At 31.6% G+C, this 24,803-nt stretch overlaps 1 protein-coding gene across 1 annotated transcript; it reads left to right on the forward strand.

The window, feature by feature from the left end:
• Window positions 1–1,706: 1,706 nt before the first annotated feature.
• Window positions 1,707–24,476, forward strand: LOC118180295 (uncharacterized). The gene is made up of 4 exons (XM_085806532.1): window positions 1,707–2,537; window positions 11,090–11,272; window positions 20,179–20,467; window positions 21,615–24,476. Exons 1-4 carry the CDS (start codon window positions 2,313–2,315, stop codon window positions 21,824–21,826), a joined length of 909 nt encoding a protein of 302 aa, XP_085662658.1. The 5' UTR covers window positions 1,707–2,312; the 3' UTR covers window positions 21,827–24,476.
• Window positions 24,477–24,803: the final 327 nt, after the last annotated feature.

Raw genomic sequence — 24,803 nt, forward strand, 5'->3', positions numbered from 1 at the left:
TTTTGTAGAAGAGAGATATCAATTGATTTCAATGTTCCTCCTCCCCGACGAACAGTGGCGTAGCTAGGGTGGGGCAAGGGGATACATCCGTGCCCGGGCGCAGCATTCAAGGAGCTCCAAATTGACGCTACGAAATTTTTTAATGAAATGTTTTCCATTCTTGACAAAGAAAGGGGCGCAAATTCTTCAGTTGTCCCCGGGCGCTGGAAAGTCTAGCTACGCCCCTGCTGACAAAGTGGCATTGAAGTTGATTGACTTTCTCCTCTGTTATGTTCATTTTTCTTTAAATTTTATTAATTTTTTTAAATGGGGTATTGCTTGTTTTAAAAATTTTGGTTTTAACATTTTTTTTTTAATTCTTTGTTGCATTCTTAGCATTATTTTAAATTTATTAATTATGAATTTCAATTTTTGGTCTTTGGGAAAAATTAGTTCTAAACTTCTTACTTTATGTAATTTTTCAGCAGCTTAATGTGCGAAAATACTAGGCATGTTTATATTTTGTTTTAAAAAAATTGTTTTGTAATCATATATATATACATGAAAAGTTCTGTTCGGAACATTAAACAAAGGGTGAATAATAGTTTATTAGTATTCTTTTTATTTTTATTTATTTATTTATCATTCCCTAATTTATTTCTTTACACCAATTCTTACATTTTTCTGGCTTTAATAACAAAGTTTGGTTTACATCTCGTACTTTTTTTTTTCTTAGTTTATAGACACAATTTATTGACCCTATTATGTATGTGAAGATTTTGTAATACACTTCTAATTTATTAAGAAATAATATGTGTTTCATATTCCTGTTTTTAGTGACTAGTTCTTTTTTTTTTTAATACTGTAACCAATTTCTAACTAAAGCGCTAAAATATGCCTTGACTTAATCTCATGCACTCTTTGAGTAACATTTCCATTTTGTTTTTACCTAAGCGTTTCCATAACAAATAAATAAATATTATAGTTTCGCGAAAGGTGGGGAACAGATGTCCAATTTGCAAGACTCTACACTTACACCAAGAACTTCTAAATTATTTGCTCAAACTGCCTTTGTTCTTCAGATATTACCTCTTAAAAGTAAGTACTAAGTAATTTAGCGATTTGCATGGTTGTATTTTAAGGAATCATCTTGTTGAATTGAAGTACTACATGCTATTATATATTTTAAATGCCTACAATTTACTTTCCAAATTCATAGATAAAAGCACTTTGAGATAGCTTTGACTCTACCCACTTCTTTTCGGATATGAAATGAACTGAATCCATGGGTAGTAGTGGTTTTGCTCTTTGGCCAATGGCTTTAATATCAAAACAGGCGCTAATGCGCCGCAAGAAAAATAAGCAAGCAATAACTCGAGGTGAAAAATAAGGAGAAAACAAGCCGTTCAGCTGGCGATGATGAAATGCACTGCAATCGACAAAATTATTATACCATTGATCCGAAAGATGGCGCCACTGACTGGAAAAATAACAGTAATCGAAAAATCATTTTTGAACTTCTGTTAAAATACTATGAAACATTTTGCTTTCAAATAATCAAAAATTATAAATAAATTAAATACTGAAAGAAAATAAAAAAGTTTTTAAATATTTACGACATTCAGACAGTAGCAGATATTTTATTCTCATTGCATACGATTAAATATCGAATGTTACCTCAGTGAGGCATTTTCGTAAGAAATGACGTCATTTCGTGTTCTGAACGAATCGTATGCTGATAATTTATATCATCTTCTGACGTCTTGCGTTCGGTCGATAATCGTATTCGACGAGAATAGAAGCGTACGATTCGCCTTTTCGAGGTACCAAATCAGCCGTGACCATTATTCACTCAATGCAATATATTTGTGAACCACTGTTAATAGGCAGTCCTTTTATGTGCGGATGATCTTCAAAATTCGTCGTCGAAAGCCAACCAAATTCGCATATCCTACCCAACTATACATATCTCTCGCGTCACTGATAAATTTGAGCTAATAAAGTAAACTAGAACCGAATATTCGAAATCAGCATTTTTTACGGGCACGTTTTTCAACTAAATATAATTTCGAAATCGGCCCACTAGCGGCTGAGCGGTAAAATCGATGAACGCTGGTAGTTCGACCTGTTTTTCGATTCCAGGCTAACGGGCTGGCTGCATTGGGCGCTTTCGTTGTTTTCCCCATGCTTAACGTGTATACAGGCCAGTTTCCCTTAAAAAGCCCTTCACGAAAGCATCCCTCCCCTTAGGCAGATAGCCCTAGAGTAGTATACCATAATTAACGTAATTTCGAAATTCCCGCGTATTAAAATATCCTTAGAAAACAATTAAAATGGAAACTGATACTGAAAAGAAATGGAGGAAACGCATCGGAAGATTTTCTTCACGTCAGTTGGAAATGATTGTCTCATATATGGAACAAAATACCAATTTAGCCCAAGGAAAATTGAGTATTGAATTTTCGAGATCTGATCGAAGAAAGAAATGGAAAGAACTTTCTGAAATTCTGAATGCAGAAATATTTGGGCCCAAAAAAACCTCCGATCAATGGAGAAAAGTAAGCATATATGTCTAGTCTATAGTGAATTATAAGGAATACTTTTACATTTTCATTCCTATATTATTGAAATGAAATGATGAAAACCTAATTTAATACCATAGTTATCTGAATTTTATAAACTGGGATAAGCATTATTGGAAATAGTTCTCCGTTATTATTAAACATATTTTTATTATAATGTGACTCATGAAATAGCAACTATTTTTTGACATAATTTGCTGTTTTATATATATATATATATATATTATTTATTTATAAATTATTGTCAGAGCTTAATTTCTAAAATTAGAAGTGCTGGAACCTTATTGAAAGTTCTCTGAACCTAGGAACAAAATAGTTAAAATTAAATTTAAAAAAATTCACAAATTAATTATAAAAAGTCAGTAATAATTTAAATCAAGGATTTCCAATCTTTTTCTTTCATTAACCCATTTTAAAGGATTGGTTTTCTTCATAAACCCACTTACATTTTTCTCTATAAGATGCAGCATACAACATAAGCATAATGCAAGTAACTGTACATAAATAGCTTTTAAATAACAATTAGATTAAGAATATAAATAAAAGATTTGGAAAAAAATGGTTTTTTAGTTTTATGTTTAGTTATTTTTTGTATTATTATTATTTTTAAATTTAACAAATATAAACATATGTTATAGATTGTAATTGCACAAGAGTTTGATTTTAATCAGTGCTCTGCTCTCAAAATATTGATGCTATTTATTTTAAATATTTTTCATGCAGTTGCTTAATTTTTAAATCTAAACCAGGGCTTCTTAAACCTTTTTTCACTTGCGACCCCTTTTTATCACTGAGATTTCTTTCGCAACCCCAGAACCCCCATAATATTTACGAATATTTTGTAAGACCCCATGAGCATTGCACAAATCAGACACACGCGTGAGTGAAATTGTCTATGTTTGCAATTGTACTGTAATATACTATTGCAATTTTAGGTTATTAACTTTCATTTTTATTTTAAAACATAGAACAATGTGAAAATTTAAAAAGTAACAGACGAAATGACAGAGTCACATACAAAGCAAGTAAAATGAACGTTTATATTATAAAAAGAATGCGTCGAAAGGTTTTCGTTTTTTCCTTTGTCTGTATTTTGTCTGTATTTTCCTTTGTCTGTATTTTTGTCTGTATTCCAAATATTTTTACACAATGTACTTGAAAATAGATTATATTTATCTATTTTCAAGTACATTGTGTAAAAATATTTGGTAATTGTAAAATTATTATAATAAGTTAAAGATATGTCAAAACTGCTAAAATTTATGGTGACCCCCTGCTGCTGGTCTGACGACCCCCATGGGTGGCGTTAAGAAACTATGATCTAAACTGAGCTTGGTACCGCAACAGCCGTAGTGGGCCAAGGCCTGCAGTGCCCAGAAATCTGCTTTCTTGACTGTGGGCCCCTGGGTTTGTGAGCATATGCCCTGAACAAGTGGTCAGCTTGTCGTAGCACCTCCGGTGTTTAGTTCGCAAGCGAACTTGATACTCATTTTATCAATCCACTCGGGGATGAAATGCTAAGTCGACCTTGCCCAGCCCGGGAATCGAACGCTGGACCTGTGGTGCTGCTGCGCAACGTGCTGGCCACTGCATACCGGCTAATTTTTAACCCCTTAAAGTCGGGTAGCGAAAACACGCGCTTATCGCTGAGGCCGGCAGTGTCTTACGCGAGCGTCTCTCCAGGGCCGGGGGCTTTTTTGCTACTAAGCCTAAATCCATGAAATTTCTGAAGTATCAACGCATTGTTTAATAATGTTCTATAGAGTATTTAAACGGCTTATGCTTTATAAATATTTATATATATATATACTTTAATTACCTTATTTCTTGTTTAAATGCATATTTTACACATTTTATTTTAATTACTCACCATTTTATGAATTTTAACATTATACATCTGAAAACTAAATATATTACTTAAAATTCTCTTTTCGTATGAAAAATTTGAAAACAGGGATCTACACACAGTCCTACGTTACATTCCTTGCACTCGTAATAACTCATTTGCCGTTTTGGAGGATTTTTCCGGGAATGTGAACAAACGAAGCATCGTCGTCTCATTTTCTTATCAGTCTCTTCTGAACAAAGTTTTGGAAAATGTCTTTCAGTTAATCTTTCAGAATCAATATCTGAAATATTTTGCATCATTTCTGCTATTTCATGCTCTGTTAAACATTTTCGACGCTTCGACATTGCAACGGTAAAAACAAAGAATTCACGTCTAACAAGATCTAATTATTTTCTAAAAACTGAACTGCAAACCAAAATACTTAACGCTTTAGAGCAAATAAAACTTCTACTTACAGTAAACAACTATACAACACGTGCGCATAAACGCAACAACACGTGCAAATAAAGTGCGATTTAAAGAGATGTCATAAATCACGCCATTCGGAAACATTTATTTCCCCGTTTGTTTATATAATCAAAAACACGTGTATGTGAGTCATGCTTCCCTCATTTCGAGTAGAAGGTCTAGATTACATGTATCTGAAACCATATGGACATACAGTGCCATCTTGTGGCAGAAATTATAGTTTGAAAAACGTTCCAAAGTACTGGCACAAATACATGACAGTCGGTAGAGAAAGGAACAATCCTCTGGCACGCCTGCGTGTCGGCCGGTAGGTAAGTGCGTTCGTTGCTGGCACGTATACGTGACAGTCGGCGCGAAGGCGTTAAATCGCCGCATTAAAAAATATTAAACCCATTCCTTGTTTTCCATACAGTATTCTTTTAATGTTTTAAAAAATATTATTTATTTTGAAAATATATTAAGTAATTTTATTATATTTTTTTCTTATTTTTATTTTATACTAGCAGCTTTGCTGCCAGCGCGACACATGCGCCTAACACTTTTACGGCTGCGAATATGCGTGTGCGCAAAATACGTTTACGAATGCGCATTTAATGTATAACGGACGGTATAAGCTAAGCTAAAATTATATAATTCAGTTAATGTTGCAAATTGCATTGTTCCTTAATCTTCGAATTGGATTCGGCTTATTATTTTTTGTAGATTGTTAGAGCAGTTTTATAAAAGTAAGCTTGAACTTTCGATTATGTCAAATAGAATTTCTGATATATATTTACTAATATGTAAATCATCTACAAAGCGAAAGTATGTTTCGAAATCCATTAAACAAAAAGTGGAATTGCTGCAAAAAATGGATAAAGGCTTTATCCATTTGCCTTTGTTTATCTAAACTTTGTTTATCTTTAACGCCGCGGCGGAGCGCGCAATGAATTGGAAGTTGATCTGTCAGTACTATCCTTATCTTCAGGGCAGATGTTTTTATTTTATTTGGCTTATAATTACTTACTAAATGTAGTATTTCATCTCGATGTACTCCGTCTTTGATATGATTTAAATAAAATTCCTCATCATTATAATTCGCTTCCGATAGCGAAGAAAGTGACACAGGTTATTAAAAACGAAAAAATTTCGATTGACAAATTAGTCAGTATTCTCGACACAGCAATTATAGGACTTGAACAGCGGAACTTTGTAACTGAACAAGAACTGAAGAAGAAATTATGTCTGTTTATAGAATTAAAGAGAATGTATTATCACATAAAAAAACAAAGCAACTTAAACAACTTACATTGAAAGAAATGTTTAATAAAGTAAACAAATAAATATTAAGCTTTTTTTGTAAATTTTGATACCCTTTAGATCATAATTGTTCTTTATTTCATAAATTACGGTTTCATATTTTAATTTTATAATTTCTGCATGCCATCTTATCAGATTTAAACTGATGATCTATAATCCAGAAAAATCGATAATCCGGAATCGCTGAGGTCCCGACGAGTCCGGATTAACGACTTTTGACTGTATCAGGTCAGCTCCAGAAGGTTGTTACCGCCAAAAAATCAATAACAGTGAGGGGATCAGATGTAAAGTCCTCCTTAGAAAGTCCGATGCAACCCAGTAAGTGATCCAGTGAAGCTGGATGGTCACAGCATTTTTTACAAGCGGGCTGGATTTTTCTGCCACTATCAAAGGAAAGACATTTAAGGTGGCCACTTGTTAGTCTAGCCAGAGCAGTCTGGGAACCACGGTCATATTTGATTTCCAGTAGGGAGCCAGGGGATGTTCCTGTGTATCATTGGAGGGTATGTGGAATACGTCATATTATATTAAGTTAGATCTTTTGAGTAAAGTTCTCGGTAAGTAAGTGAGGAACATAAACATACCTAATGGAAAAGTGTTAATCTTCATATACTATCAGAATAAATATAATTTCAGCCAAACCAGGTTTTAAGTTTTCCATTAGCAGTCTTCTTGTTATGAATATATGAAAAAAAAATAGAAAAATAAATAATTTTTAATTTTATCATCTGTATGTGTGTGTTGTAGTTGAATTTGAATAAGTATCACTAAAGACTGGAAACAAGAAAAAAACGGTACTATTCGGTTTTGAGGGCCGTAAAAAATCGCCAAACTATTGTTGATACCAGTGCTGCCAAAAATAATTGCTGCAATCCTAACGCAAGAAAGAAAGTATAATAGTAAATAACTACCTAAGATTGATGTTTTAATTTAGATGAAAAGTTAATTTCAAATAATACTTTTTTATTATTATAATTTACATAAAAAAGTCTAAACATGACTAAATGGAAGCATAAGAGTAAATAACTATTTTAGATCATTATTATAATTTATATAAAAATTGCTAAACATAACTGAATGAATGTCTGCATCGCTATTTCGCTATTGAGTTATCGCTAAAGCATAATTTCATCTCGTTGGTTGTTCAAACATAATTTCTATAATGAATGATGCCTTTTCGTTGAAAAAATTTTCGGTAATGTGCAGAATCGCCCGCTTATTTGTTTGTCTCTTTTTACAAGGGTCAAAACAATTGGATTTTTGTCAATTTTCTTTTACTTTTTAAGTGAAAATAGGTTGATGTGTACATAGATAAAGTCAAGGGTGTGCGCAGTGCCATTTTTGTGCAATTCTGAGATTTTGTTTTTTAAGTGAAAATAGGTCGATCTGTACATGGATACCGAGTATGTGCAATTAAAAATGCGTCAAAAAGTGGGTGATTCTGCACTTTACCCAAAATTCTATTGCAGACTTTTCGTCATGAGCAATTCCCAGATTGTTAAATGCATAGGATATCAATAAAGGATTTAAAAATTAAACTAGTATTTCAATAGTGTCTTAAGAAATAGAACTATATAAACTTATGCAATCTGAAATCAGCGCGTACACTAAATTTGGCACGCTGTTTTTAAATGGGCGCGTTTGATAGATTTAAACGCTTTTGAGCAAACATTTTCGCTGCAATTTTTTTACGGTCCTCAAAACGGAATAGTACCAAAAAAACTAAATAGTGAAGATTATTCTCAGAATAATTATATAATTCATAATGAACAGCTTTTAAAGGTAATGTGTAAATAGAGTTCGTACGATCCTTAAGAGTCCTTAAAAATCCTTAAATTTTTTAAATCGATTTTTGGTCCTTAAAAGTCCTTAATTTTGGCCAAAATCAGTAGAAGGTCCTTAATTTTAATCATCTGAAATTTCTCTCTGTTTTTACGACTGCCATTTTGAGTGTGAAATAGCATTTTGGAGGAATATTTTTGGAAATTCACTGAGGCATATGGTTATCTTTTGAATGGTTCATGGGTTATAATTTGTTTCTATTTCTAATTTAAATGATGGGATACTCGAGTTTCTAAGCAAGAAGTGAAACATAAGCATTTCGAAATTCATTTTTTCTAATATAGAGCTCTTAAACAACTTTTCGCTTTTGGGGTTGTGAATTCTTTTATTAAATGGTTCTAAATTTGACAACTTGTCAACATTTTGGCGATTTTAAGATCTGTTTCTATAGAAAATTGTTAATTCCAAGATCTGAGAATTTTTCGGCAATTTTTTTAAACATCGTAACATTGATAAATTTCATTAAAATAATAGTAATATATTAGAATTATATTTAAAAAATAACATTAAAATAAAACATTTTTATTTTTCGCTGTCATATTATAAAGTTTCATTTTGGCAACTTATTATACAATATTTTAAATCTGAAAAATAAACAAGGTATATAGCTATAAACAAGGTATAAGCATAATTTACGAAGCAGCTCTTAGTAAAAGCAAAATTAGCTATAATTAATTCAAATGTCCTTTTTTTAATTTTTTCATAGTAAGCGTTTTTCCCATGTAATTGTCTCAGATTACATCATCCAACACCCATCAAATAACCATCAACATCATCAAATAAAACTTATTCTTTGCATCTACTGAGACTTATATATAAAACAACTTATCACCTCTAGTGCTTTAATGGCTTATTGGAACCTTAATGTATATTAACTGGGTTACAACCCCTGGAACTCTACACAAAGCTATGACATTAACTGCATTAAGCAGAGCTTGACTAACTTTCAACACTTGCCAACCGTGCCTACATCAGGCCTTTCAGGTTTGTTCCAATCAGCAGGTCTCTCTATAGACAAGCAGCAGAGGGACAACATTCAGTCTTTTGTTATGAATCATGCTGATTATGATCTCACTTCTCATTTTAACCTATGCCGTTTGACATAAAATCTCCCTACTATTTTCTAAACCTCTAGACTGACCAAGTATGTGACAAAACAAGACATTAAAATAAATAAATAAATAAATAAAAATAAAAAAAAATAAAGCTAACTTTTTAGTAAAACGTAAATGTCTCTTATCTTCTTTTAAATATGTCCAACTATTATAAGTGCAAAATATTTAATGCTACTTGATAAACAGCATGAAGTTTATTTTATTCTCAAATTAATAATTATGTTAGTTAATTCATGTTTAGTAATAATGCATACTACTTAGGGATCTATTTTATTTTTAGGATGGTATTACAAAAGTGAAATTCAGGCATAGAATAATATTTTTAATTGAATTTATTAAGTTCTCATTTGCTCATAGGTCCTTAATTTTTTTCATTAATGGTCCTTAAAAGTCCTTAAAAGTACTTAATTCCATTGCGCAGAAATGTGTACGAACCCTGTGTAAATGATTACCATTAAAAGAGCTGTGATGGGAATCACTGGCTTAGATGAATGGTCTTGTATATAAATCACTATATTAATAGGATTTGAATTGAACTTAAACATTTTACCCATAAGCTTTAAAACAATTAAAAATTCTCAAAAACTAAAATATTCATGCATTTACACATTTTGCAATAAATATAGTAGTGCTCCAGTATCTGCAGATAATATGTTTCAAGATTTACTCCTGATATGTGAAAGCATGCATAATACCAAACCCTGTAGAGTTGCATATTTGCACAACATTAATCATTTAGGTTAAATTTAATTGGTAATTGTGCTAATAAGACATTGCCACTATTTAACAAAATAATAATGAAACGTTCTGCACATAACAATATATTATGTAGTGTATTATGAAATCAAGTAATGTACAATATATTTTACAACAGCATATACTCTCTCTTGTCCTCTTACCTTGTAGTAAGATAAGTTTTGGATTTGAGGAATTCTGACATTTTAACTTAACCCACAAAAGACCAGTGAAAAATGAAGAAATAAAGTTATTATACTGTACAGCATAACATATTGTTTCAAAAAATGGTAAAATTCAAATTATCCATTTCCCTGTTTAAATAGCACACTTCTAGTTTCACATGTTTATAGCAAAATTTGTAATGTTTTGAGGCCCTTAAAGCCAAACTAGTAAAAACAATGTAGCTGAGATAATACTAAAATATTCCCTACCTCCTGATAATTAAGGTTACCAATCAACATAATCAAATAACAATCTACCATAACAACATAAACATAAAATTGGAATGTGAGCTTAAAGTTTGAGGGATTTCCTGTAGCTTGAAAATATACATACAGTTCTACAGTGAGCATATTCATTTTCATACTGAGTTATATCTGCCCCAAACTGTCATGCAAATGAGTAGGAAGAGAGTACTGGGATTTTGAAGTGTTGTACTTAAGCCTCCTATATTACAGATTATGGTAGTATTATTGGTAATATTTTTTACCTCCTCTTTGCCATTCTGAAGCATGAATAAATAAAACCATACCTGTTGCTATATAAATGCAAGAAAGAAGCATCAAATTTGATAAATATCAAAATTTAACATTATATTAACATTAATTTCCATACAATTTTGGTAAAGGAGAAATTTGTGCTCCTTTACAGTAACAAAAGTTAATTTAATATAATTTTGTTACTGAATATGTAAATTTGAGTAAAATGGCAAGCAAGCAGAAATATGCCCATCTAACTCTGCTGTTTAAAATAAGGAACATGCTTACCCTTAAAAACGTGTCGGTTTCTGTGCTGAAATCGACGACAATATAATGCTGCATTTTAAAGTCATAATACATTTTATTATTTCTTATCGACGTTTCTCTAATATTAAAAGTAATTTAATCAAATTTTCTAACAGCCCTAAATTATTCATAATTTGCCCATGACATTAAGTTTAACACTATTTACTTGTTTTTAATAAATATTGTATTTTTCAATAACTAATTTTTTTTCAGACGTGGAATGACCAGAAAGCACTCATTCGTTGCAAAGCTGCAAAAATAAAAAACAGCGGTTGTATTACAAGTCATAATGGAATTAGAGACAAGTTAACACCAATTGAAGAAAGACTTCTGAAACTTGCAGGATATATGTCATCTGCAGAAGATAATGATTCTTCTGTTGTTAGCGTTAGCTCGGTATGTTCCTTTAAAATTCTGTTTTCATTTATTAATATATTCAGTTATAAAATAAATTTCCATTTTTTTCATAGTAATATATTTTTTTTTATAGTAGACAATTTTTTATGCATTTATGCATATGGAATTGATGATTGTTTCAAAATTAATAGTTTAGCAGAAAGAAGTAAAGATAATACAAATGTATTAGAGCCATCTAAATGGAGAAGTAAGAATTTTGTCTACAGAAAATAAATATATAAGATTCCTGAAGAGTTAAATTTAGTCTTTTAATTACTTAATAATTTAGTTAAGAAACCTCTAAAGATATAATTTACATATTTTACACAAAGTGGATGAATGGGTGAATGGATCATGAAAATGAGGACATTAATTTCAGAAAAACTTATTGATGAGAGTTTTAAGAAATTTAGATTATTCAGTCCAAGGATCACTATAATTCTTAATACTATAATTATGGGAAGGGTCATTTTGACAGTATCTCCATTTTAATTGGACATAACTTTTTAAATTCTTCATTTACAACTTTGATATTTTTTGACTTTTTCTAAAAAACGTACGAATATTACATATTTTTTGTTCATTTTAAGTAATTATTTTCGACAATATTATTGTTTATACCTAGAATTACAGCTATTAATCATTTTGAACATATCCAGAAAATTATAGATTTCTCAATATTTTTATGACTATTCCCAGTTTGCTCATTGATAAACAAGTGTATAAGGAAGACTGCATGGTTCACAGAAGTGAGTGAGAAGGGGAGGAGGCAGGAGGAATTTATGCTTGCCACGTGTCTGCACAATTCGCTTGTGTTAGAAAGCTTTTTTTTTTATTTTATTTTTATTTTTTTAGTAGACACAAATGTACTTTACTTCATTTGGATTGTTTTGTTTGAAAATGAGGACATTAATTTCAGAAAAACTTATTGATGAGAGTTTTAAGAAATTTAGATTATTCAGTCCAAGGATCACTATGATTCTTAATACTAGAATTATGGGAAGGGTCATTTTGACAGTATCTCCATTTTAATTGGGCATAACTTTTTTAATTCTTCATTTATAACTTTGATTTTTTTTTACTTTTTCTAAAAACGTACGAATATTACATATTTTTGTTCATTTTAAGTAATTATTTTCGACAATATTATTGTTTATACCTAGAATTACAGCTATTAATCATTTTGAACATATCCAGAAAATTATAGATTTCTCAATATTTTTATGACTATTCCCAGTTTGCTCAGTGATAAACAAGTGTATAAGGAAGATTGCATAGTTGCATAGTGAGTGGGAAGGGGAGGAGGCAGGAGGAATTTTTTCTTGCCACGTGTCTGCACATTTCGCTTGTGTTAGAAAGTTTTTTTTATTTTTTTAGTAGACACAAATGTACTTTACTTCATTTGGATTGTTTTGTTGTTCTGACCTGTTTATCATGTCACGTAGAAGCATTGATGGATAATATCTATCAGAAGGAAGAGATGCTGAAAGTTTTTTAAAGTCTTTCTGATGATGATTCTGCTTCAGAAACTGAACCTGATGAAGACTTTCCTCACAAAACTACATCCAGTTTATCCGGGCCCACCAGGTAGTCGAACGGTAAAATCGCTGAACACTGGTAGTTTGGTCCGAGGTTCAAATCCTGCGAACTGGCTGGCCGCATGGGCGTTTTCATGGTTTTCCCCATGTGTAACGTGTATATGAGCCAGTTTCCCTTAGAAAGTCCTCCACGAAGTCCATCCGTCCCCTTAGGCAGATAGCCCTCGAGGCTTTGCCATAATCACACACACACATCCAGTTTATCCGATGAGGACTGGATTGTTCCTACTGAAAGAAATGTATCCAATTCGTCAGATGGAGAACCTGTTCACGAAACAGAAAAGGAAAGTAAAAATTTAGATCAAGATCCCAAATACTGTGAACTGATCCATTTGGCCTTGTTTTGGATATTTGGAATGCTTTTATAGAAAACTGCTTGAAATACAGGGTGTTTATAGTCCCGGACCCATTTTGATGTTTAATAACTCATAAAATAATAAAGATAGATTAAAATTAATAACATAAATGGTTAGATAGACCATAGTTCAAAAAGTTTCATGACCCTTGTCAATGAACTTCCACATGTGCCCCCTTCATCGCACGGAGATTATCAAATCAATATTCAATTTCACACATGGTAGCAACAAGCATGTCGGCACCCACAGAGGCTATTGCGGTTGTAATTCTGGCTTTTAGATCATCAATGTTTGACACTCTCCTCCTGTAAACGTTGTCCTTTACAAATCCCCAAAGGAAAAAGTCCAACGGCGTTATATGAGGTGATCTGGGTGGCCAAGGAATTGGACCTTCTCGCCCAAACCATCTTCCTGCAAAATGGTCATTCAAAGAACTACGAACGATGGTACCCAAATGAGGTGGTGCACCATCTTGTTGAAAAAAGACATGTGGCTGAAGCTCTTCTAGTTGTGGAAATACGAAGTTTACCAACATGTCTAAATATATGACTGATGAGACCGTCATTTCTGTAAAAAAGAAAGGCCCAATGACTCGGTCGTACATTAGTCCACACCACACATTAACCTTTGGGGAATCTCTTTGTGCCTCACGGTATTCATGGGGGTTTTCAGATACCTATATGCGCACATTATGGCAATTAACAATGCCAGAAAGATGAAAAGATGCTTCGTCGGAGAACATTATGCGCTTCAAAATTCAGCAGCATCTTCTATCCTCCTTAGCATATCTGTTGCAAAGGCCATCCTCCTAGGCCTATTGTCCGGTTCCAAAACTTGAACAATTTGAACTTTGTATGCATGCAGTCTTAATTTTTTCTTAATAACCTTGTACACCATCGAAATTGGCATATCCAATTCTCTTGCCGCTGATCTCGCAGATCTTCTAGGATCGTATAAAAATGTCTCTCTGATACGCTCAACAATAAAATAACTTGTGCAGGGACGTCCGGAACGTTCTTATTTGCGATACTTCCAGCTTCTGGAAAATTCTTTTTCCACGGCAAGATGCTGCTTTTGGATGGTGGATCTTTTTGGTAAATTCTTCTGCAATTTCTCTGTGTTTGCATTATGGATTTCGTGGTAAAAGTTTACAATTGGGTGCCCCTTGTTTTTTGGCGAATCTTTTTTGACGCCAAGTTTGGCACCAGGAAGACACAATTTCAAGATGGCCACTACACAAAACCAAAATAAAAAGTCAAAGAATTGCATAAACTCTGTGTCCATGTACACATCGATCTGTTTTCACTTAAAAAAAATATCCCAGAATTGCACAAACTAGGCATTGTACACTGTTTAAATTTGTCCATGTGCACATCAATCTATTTTTATTTAAAAAAAATCAGGAGGCTAAAGCAAAGTTACACTATCATGGTAACCAGAAATAAGATATCATCGCCAAAATTTTACAAAAAATTGTCGCTAATCGAAGGAGCACCCAATTCTACACTAGAGCCGATTTCGTTTCTACGAACCAACATAAAATCAATGCTTTCTCTTGTGGTGTATGCATTCTCCTTAATATCCAGTTGAATAAAACATCACATACAAAAGTACTAGAACAAACACATCAAAAGTAAATATAACATTGCAGTAGTTGCCAAAAACAAAAGAGAGAAAAATGCAATTAATAAGCAGACTATATTTAGAAAAGTACAGATATTTAGACTGGAAAATGAAATTATCTGAAATTAACCACACGTGCAGACGTTATTTACAAAAGTAAAGATATTCAAACCTGAAAAGGAAAATATATAAGTTATTCCATCAATAAATGCCATAAGTTTGTTTATATCTTCATTATTTTATGAGTTGGTAAACATCAAAATGGGTCCTGGACTTTATAAACACCCTGTATTACAAACCGAGCGAAAATATAACAGTGGATGAACAATTATTTCTCTTGAAGACCCAATGTCGATTCAGTATATGCCTAAAAAGCTGGACAAATTTGGCATTAAATTTTGGCTTGCTACTGATGTGCAGTCAAAATATTTACTGAATGGATTTCCCTATTTGGCAAAAGACGAAACAAGACCAGCTGGAGAAACAGTAGGTCAACATGCAGCTTTTTGCCTGATGGAACCGCTGAAATTAGTAAAAGAAATGAGAAATTCAGGGATAAGCTGCATTGACACAATAAATCGTTCAAAAAGATAAATACCTTATTCTTTCAAAAATACGAGAAATGAGCTCTGTTTTAGTAAAATTGCTAAGCATGACAATGTAATGCTTACGTCTTATCAAGAAAAAAATAATAATAATAATAATAATGCCCAGCTCCTTAGTACCATGCACCCAACATTGGAAATCCCATTTCAAGAAAAAAATATACCGGAAGTTGTGAATTTTTACAGTTAGACCAAATTTGGACCTGATGGCCAGAAAATACCCTGTGAAGTCCTCATCCAACCGTTGGCCAGTTCAATTTTTTTTTTAAAATATTCTTTGGCCTTGATAAATGTATGTATAATTTAAAAGGAAACAACTGAATATAAGAATATCAGCCATTGTGATTTTACTTTGAATATGGCTTAGGAGTTTCGAAAGATGTACATTTCATAAAAATTAAAAAAACTTTCTGTATCTGATGAAAAGAGAATGGTACTTGCATCAACCCTTCTTGTAAGTTTAAACAATGCCAAATAAATGCATGCAGAGGCAACGAAACTTTGAATACATGTGAATACTTTAAAAAACATGTTTGTGGAACCTGTACAGGTAAAATTAAAAAATTAGTAATCTGTATGCACTGCCAAACCGAGTAATGTTAAGTACTGATGTGTGTAATTTTTACTATATTTTTATTTCATATCAAATTTTAATGAGGCAATTTTTTAAATGATAAGAAGTTTAAAATTATCTAGAGTGATTGCTTTTCTCTTTTAGTGTTTTGTTATATTAAAATATCCTTCGATTATTATAGTTACTCACTTTGCTTTATTTTGCTCTTTATTACATGAAATTATCTTTTAGTTGCATGTGTTTAGTCAATTTACTTTACTTACTTATTAAACAAGCAAAATGTATCATTATAAGCATTAACTTTACATAATATTAGCATAAAGTGGGTCTCTTCTTCTATTTGGAACAAGCGGTCAAAATGAATGCTGATCATAGTTATAGCTATACGGAATATGCAGTTATGCTAGTGTAAATGAAATGCTAAAAATGATCATGCTTGAATAATATTATGATTTACAATAGAGAAGAGCAAAGTTTGGTAACCAATACAGATAAACTGGCACACATAGTTTTAAAATCAAAATACAGTCAAAAGTCCTTAATCCGAACATCCATAATCCGGACCTCAAAGCTACAAACTTTCTACGCATGCGTATTTAATGTATAACGGATGGTATAAGCTAAGCTAAAATTATCTAATTATCTATTTCAGTTAATGTTGCAGATTGTGTTGTTCCTTAATCTTCTAATTGGATCTGGCTTATTATTTTTTGCAGACTGTTAGAGCAATTTTATAAAAGTAAGCTTGAACTTTCGATTATGTCAAAAAGAATTTCCGATTCTGGAGCTGCCAAAGGATCTACAAAATGAAAGCATGTTTCGATGTCCATCAAACAAAAAGTGGAATTGCTGCAAAAAATGGATAAAGGCGTATCCTTTGTTTTTCTAACCATTCCGAAATCTGTTTATCAATTTCACGCTGCTCTGCGGGGGGAGGAGGGACGTTGCGGCGAGCAATGAACTGGAAGTTGATCTGTCAGCACTATCCTCATCTTCAGGGCAGATGTTTTTATTTTATTTGACTTATAATTCCTTACTAAATGTAGTATTTCATGTTGATGTACTCCGTCTTTGATATGATTTAAATCAAATTCCTCGTCATTATAAATATCACGAATAGACATCAAATAGTTTTCTGGTTGCAATTTTCTCATTTCGACTATGTGTAATGTATGCTTTACGCATGTGCGTGTTGAAAGAAATGTTTAATAAAATAAACAAATATATATGAAGCTTTTTTTATTTTATTTTATTTTTGTAAATTTTGATACCCTTTAGATCATAATTGCTCTTTATTTCATAAATTACGGTTTCATATTTTTAATTTTATATTTTCTGCATGCCATCTTACCAGATTTAAATTGATGATCTATAATCCGGAAAAACCGATAATCCGGAATCGCCGTAGTCCAGACGAGTCCGGATCAAAGACTTTTGACTGTAATTTAAAGAAGTAAACTGATGTCATGTCCAATTCACCATTTGTATTTGGAATGTTATATCACCTCTTGTTTTCCATCTGTCATTGTGGTGTTGGGTTTCCATGAAATTTGAGTTTTGGGAATTGTTGTTGGGGTTGTTTACTTAAGACAAAGACAAGACAAAGATTCTACAGATCTATAAGAAATTGAAAGCAAGTTCTTTACTGCAACTTGACCTACATGAATTTGTTAATCCTAGCTTTATTCCAATTTATTACAAAGTGTTGGATAATTATAAAGTTGTCAATCCTTTTAGTGTTCTTAAATGTGTGTAATTAATGATGTACAATTTAATGAATTTTTTAAGTTTTGAATTTTTAAATTATCATAAAATGTTGAAAGTTAATAAACGTGTAGTTAAAATTTCAAAATTATACTGCAGTATTTTTATGAGAAAAGAAACTAAAAATTATGCTATTAGGCCTTTTGTTGTTGTTGTTAGCAATCTCACTTGTCTGACAATGGTCAGCACAAGCCCACGACTTTCAATGTGCTGAAAAGTCAAATGCACCAGTCATTGGCAAGAGCCTTGAGTATCATATAGGTGACAGCCTGACTTGAACTTAGTTCTACCCCCTCCCCAATTTTGAGAGAGAGCACCACAGGAGATGAGTCCAAGGGTCTCCCACCCCTCTTCTCCTACCATCAACCTCTCAAGGTAACTTTCGACTCACCACATATTCAGAGTGCTCCCATGCCACACAGAGTATTTACAAATATCCATGCCTTCTCCAGGATTCGAACTCGGGCCCTTCAGTATGGTAGTCAGAATCACTCTCCTGGTTGGATGGCATTAGGCCTTGAATTACCTCCTTATGTTATGTCTGATGTTGATAAATACGAATCATTTTATATTACAGAAAATTTTAATTACTGAAATATTATATTGGAATGTAATTTTTCTCATGAATGTAAGAAATTAAAAAACATTATGATTGTAAATATAAAAAATCTGATCACTTTAAGTAGTCATACCTTAAAAACTGGATTTTTTCACACCTTAATGGACATGCGGAAAATAATGAAGAAATATGGTAATTTAATTTTAAGCAAGATGTATATATTACAAAATGCTAAACTTTTTTTTTCTTTTACCATTAAAGTTGTTTTATACTTTAAGTGATAAATATAACATTAAGATTACTTTTAAAAAAGTATTTAATTCTGTTTTGCTCCATTTCACATTTTAAAGCTGTACAGACACTATCTCATTAATAACAACAAATGCATTATAAAGTCGTATCTGTGATACAAATCAGGTATTATGTTACACATTATAGGTTTACTTGCAAAAATGATGTTTTTCACATGTGTTCCAAACACTCTGTATTCGCTCTCAGAATTAGAAATTCTACGCATACTGTGCATTCAACAGAAATTTCTTCAAGAGTTTTGAAATTCATGAACTTCATGTTTATATATCACATGAATGGCTAACTCACCTTGTTCTTATGCATCCAACTAATAAACTACCAGTATTCCAACTTCTACAAACGTACTGTATGATTTCCAAAACATTTTATTTGCCTGCTTCATTTTTCAAATAAATCCAGTGTTGTTAATTTTTTTACATTAAAAATTTGCAATATTGTGTTTTAAAGATTTAATTATACTCAAAACACTATGGTTTCATTTGTAGAATTTGATAGTAAGAGCACCATTTTCACTTTTTTTTTAAATGTAGATTTGGATACATAGTGGTTAATGATCAATGAGAAGCAAGATTTTTATATATTTAATATTTTTTTTTAATTAAAGAAAAAGTGAAAGTAGCAAAATGGAAAGAAAATATCTCGTATTTCTGCAGAATTTGATTGGTGTATGGCATTAGAAAATATTAGTTGCTTTTTATAAGATATTACCAAGAATAGTTTTGAAATTAACAACCTGATTTTATTTGTTCAGGGCTGAGCTAATGAAAAGAAATGTTAAATCAAGATTGGGCTGTATCTGAATTTGTTTAATATAATTTTTAAAATATATTTTAGTGCAAAGCTACAAACTGAAGAATTAAACAATAAAAAGATGTAAGCAAGAAAGTTTATTCATTCATTATATGATACTGTTCATAAATTACATCAAAATGGAATTGTGTTGAATGTTTTAGATATATAAATGAAAATATTATATGTTGCTTTATGCTCACTTGTCTAACTCAGCCCACGAAATTCCTCGTGGCAAAGGAGCACTAGATTACACCTGCCGTTGGCAACAGCCTTGAGCACCATTCAGGTGACAGTGTGATTTAGCACAGTTCTGCACCCAATTTTGATGGAGAGCACTCTGGGGGGTGAACAGGTCCAAGGGTTCTTCTTCCACCAAACCACACAAGAGGACTTTCAGCTTGCTACATATTTAGAGTGCCGCACCGACACTATACATTTACAAACATCCATGCCTTCTCCGGGATTCGAACCCAGGCCCTTCGGCACATCAGTCAGCGATACTAACCACTATACCGGTTTGGTGGAGAAAATATTATGTGATGCCATGCCTAGTCACAGCACCATTTTTATTGATGAAAGTATTAAAATCTGTCATTCCTATGATGCCATGCAATGCATGACAAATTTAAAAAATTTAGTTCTTATAAGAAACCATGAATATTATCTAAAAATCTGTCTATATTTTTAATGCAACATCTGATTATTTATTTCAATTCACTATAGATGGAAACTTCAGTGGACACTGCACCTGAAACAGTGTTACCAGATCGGTCAACTGAATTAGCCACAGAAACATCTTTAAATTCATTTATTGAACCTAAAATAGAACCAGACCTTCAAGAGCCTAGAAAGCAAGAAACAGAAACAACTTTGCTTGTCAAAACACCTGAACCAAAAACTAAAACAGTTCTCCAAACAGAATCAGTGATAGAATCTCAAATAGAAATAGAGTCGCCAGAGGAGCAAACAGAGAACGCAACATGTCAGCAAACACCACAGAACTGCTATAAAAGTAAAATTTTCATTAATATATATTACAGCATTCAAAAATATGTGTAGATATACATCGTTCAGTGAAAAATGACCAATGCTTGACTATTAGGTCATTATAATTATTTTGTCTAGATTTGCATTTAGCTATTAAATTTAAAACAGTCAATGCTATTAAGTTTTTAGACTCTATTATGTGTATATTTGCATGCATTAAAGTCAAACAATTAATTCTCCTGTAGCCAAGATAGTGAGTGCTAAATATTTGTTAAACAATTTTTATTTGAATTGAGTCTTGTACATGTAACTAGGGTTTTCACAAACAAGCAGCAGATTTTCATTACTTTCAGAATAGTTAATTATTATATCTTGCATCATCTAATAGCAAAAACAGGAGTTTGCTGTGTCAGGACTTCTATGCATGTACTTTGTGAAACCAACATGCATCAAAGTGATAGTCAGAACATGTCACATGCATTCTTAATAACAAGTGGTTGCAGGAATTTAATATGGCCAGGTATCAATGAAGATTGTTGGAGGCCTTAAGCATTTAAAAGATTTTGGTGCTTCCACGTAAATTTATGCCCCATTCATTTTCTTTCTGTCTTGGTTTACCTGCACCGTGTAACTCCATGGTAAAATCAACAATGGGAAATTTTAGTGCTGTTCCCTGAGTTCCTAAACACCTTTTTGTGGTACCCCTTTTCCTTGATGCCCTAAGCATGTGCTTTGGATAATCCAGCTCTGAATGTAATGAGTAAGAGTGACCTTATGCACAATACCTTTGATAAATTCTCAGAGAAAAAAATTATAAAGGTTTGCGTCTATGTGGATATTTTGTATATTAAGCTATTCTAATGTTGAGAATCATTTCCATTCAAATAACAAACTTACCTCTTAATTGAATGAGGGAGATTAATCTTTCAACTCTTTTCTATAAAGTGATGTATGATACATTATTGCAAAAAATAATGATATTTCAAGCAAGTTAATCTAATCCTTCTTTTTGAAGAATTTCTTTTAAATCTGTATTTAAATGTTTTAAACAAAATGCTAAATTTTTCTGTACTTTTGCATATTTTCTTTTACTTTTTATTTTTCAATAATATGATCAACAATATAAGTATTATTTAATGGAAATCTTAAGTTTTGCTTTTATATTCATCCAGGGCGATGGAATTATGCTGAAAGAAGAAGAAAAATACAAAAAAAGGAAACTGATACTTTATTAGCTTACATTAAAGAGCAAAACGAGACTTTAAAAGAAATATCAAGTCATTTAATAAAAAGGAATATTCTGCTAGAAAATCAAAATGAAAAGTTAATTAATATTATGGAAAATCAAAATTTATTAATTACTAAATTACTTGAGAAAATATAAAAGGAGAATTTTCTATGTTTGCTCCATTTCTTTAATCTGAAGTTTTAAAACATGAAAATAAAATAATGACCATACAATTTAAATTAGTCTAATTATATTAAAGCATTAAATTATTTTAATTTTAAATCAAATACCAAGATTACATTATTAATTTTCTTATTTGCTCTTGTAGTTTTATTAGATAAAATTACAACTTATAAATCTTTAATAGCAATTATTAATAAATGTTTTTGGCCTGCATTAAAGTCTATTGTAATAATCTGATAGTTGTATGACTAGGAACAATATTAAATTCAATGTAATTACTGTTTTCACTAGTGAATGGGTTCTATAAAATAAGTAACTCTTGACTTCCTGATTGTGAAATTATGTACAGCGAAGTAAGCAAAAATGTACGTTTATACAACAGGATCATTTGTGGACATGACTCTGAGTAGCTTAATCGTGTCTAGAAACAAATGGTTAATGTAATAGAAAATATCATAGTTAATTCATATATCTGTAATATTATTATAAAATATTCACTGTTATCTGAGGAAACATTTTAATAGCTTTTTATTAAACTTCTATTAGCATTTGAAATACTATACAGTGAAACATTGAGATACGAGCACCTCTATATACGAGATACAAGGAAAGTAAGAGTGAAAAATTTGTCTCTAAATACGAACATTGACTCGAGTAACGAGCAATGAGCCAGGCTGTTGGTGTACGTGGTGCCGTTTCCCGATCTGGCTCGACTTGGAGAATCAACTCATCTGATCACTCAGTATTCTTTGATCTACATGTTTGTGCACTTATGAGTCAATTGTTTATTACATTTAACATGAAAATGATTATTTCACGATGCCTCCCAAGAAGATTGTTGCCTCAGGAAAGGAAATAAGGAAACCATGGCCATTGAAATTAAAAAAGAAATCATAGATAAACATAAGAGTGGTGGAATTGCCGAAGACTTACGGCCTTTCGACATCGATGATCTGCATTATTCTGTAGAAGCAGGAAGAAATTAAGAAACTTGATGTGGCCAAAGGAGTTACCATTACCTCCAAGCACCGTCCAAAACCCAAAACTCGAACTTTTAACTGCTTCTTGTTAATCTTCTAGAGAGAAGATTTAACAGGCAGCAGTTAAAAGTTCGAGTTTTGGACGGTGCTTGGAGGTAATGGTAACTCCTTTGGCCACATCAAGTTTCTTAATTTCTTCCTGCTTCTACAGAATAATGCAGATCATCGATGTCGAAAAGCCGTAAGTCTTCACCAATTCCACCACTCTTATCGGTGTCGGAAGCTATCATAAAGGTAAATTATGGTTATATTATTTACCAGTGTTATTTATTAGAAAAATTAATTTTTATGTTAATATTTTTACGGGTGCAGAACAGATTAACTAGATTTCCATTATTTTCAATGGGAAAGTTTGTTACTAGATACAAGAAACTCGCTATAGGAGCACAGTGTTGGAACAAATTAAACTTGTATCTCGAAGTTCCATTGTAATACATTTTCTCATTAAATTAGCTGCAAATCCTATTTTTAGTAGAAATCGGATATACTGAGATGTTTCAAAATTTTCTTTTTAATCTAATGCATAAGAAAGTATTGCATATATATGGATTACTAAATGAGAATGCAAAATTAATGATCAAGTGATTGTGTAAAGTGTGAATTCAGATTAAGGATAGCAAAAAATGTTTATTTTTTATTTTAAAGCTGAGAACATTTTTATTCCATACTACTGTTTTTTGTAATAATTATTATACAAGTAATAGCTGTATTAATATAATTGCTTATTCTGTTCATTTATTATTTAAATCTTACCCACTTTGTCCAATTTCTAGTTATAATATATAATATTTAGACTTCAGTTTTATACAGAATCTTTTTTTAATTTAAAATACTTAATTGCTACTATTATTTTATAGAATGATTATGTAATTATGAAGAAATCCTTCATAGCAATCTGTGATATTTCATCATTATAGCAATCATTCAGTCATTATGTCAGTGTTTGTTTTTATATTATGGAGAATCAAAATGTACAAAATATGCAAATATTTACAGATTTTATATGTAAAAATCGAGGATGTGTATTTCATGTGATGGCAAGTGATGCCACTACCATAGTCTGACTTGAAATAATGGAAAATATATCACTCAGACTCAATAAATTCTTGTTGCCTTGAGTATATTCATCATTTGGAAGATGGAAACATTTAATTGAACTATTTTTCTTGTGTAAATCATAAAGGCATATAATATATGGCTGTATAATCTGTTGCCTTTATAAGTCAATAGATTTTGGTAGTGAGAATAGTTTAAAATTTTTTGATGTAAAAGATATAATAAATGCGAACAAAAAAACTTATAATAATGATTTTATGCATATGTATATTCTCGATTACCACTGCAAGCTTGACAAAGATGAATATTGGTCCAAAAAATGCAATATTGTGAATGAACATCAATATTGCAATGTTATGTCTTCTGATTGAAAATGTTATTTGTAGTGTCAAAATGTTGAGAAAAGAACAGATACTAAAATGATTTTCAGGTTCTCTCTGTATTCTTTGGAATCTTTGTGTACTATTTTGTACAACACTTTACATAAATTGTAAATAATTTTTACTAAAAATTTTATTTATTTTACAGTGTATTTCCTTTTATCAGCTTCTATTCTTATTATATGAAATACAGTTAACCTTTTCATGGCAACAATCTCCCTAAGACAATTATCAAAAGTGGTCATCATAGTGATGATTCTGCATTTAACAAGCTATTCCCATCTTTAGAAGTTGAATGATAGAATAGTTTTTACTCACTATATTAAATTAAAGTAACAATAATTTATATATGCTAACAAACATTTAATTACATAAATGTAAAAAAATAAGAGCCAGTGGTTCTGATATGGTTGTCGACTCTCTTGATGTTTCAACACATCTTGATAGGTATCCTGATAGATTACTGAATTTCCC

The sequence above is a fragment of the Stegodyphus dumicola genome, chromosome 12 (assembly GCF_044657685.1).
Source record: "Stegodyphus dumicola isolate Sdum_Otavi_A_Nest chromosome 12, ASM4465768v1".
NCBI lineage: Eukaryota > Metazoa > Arthropoda > Arachnida > Araneae > Eresidae > Stegodyphus > Stegodyphus dumicola.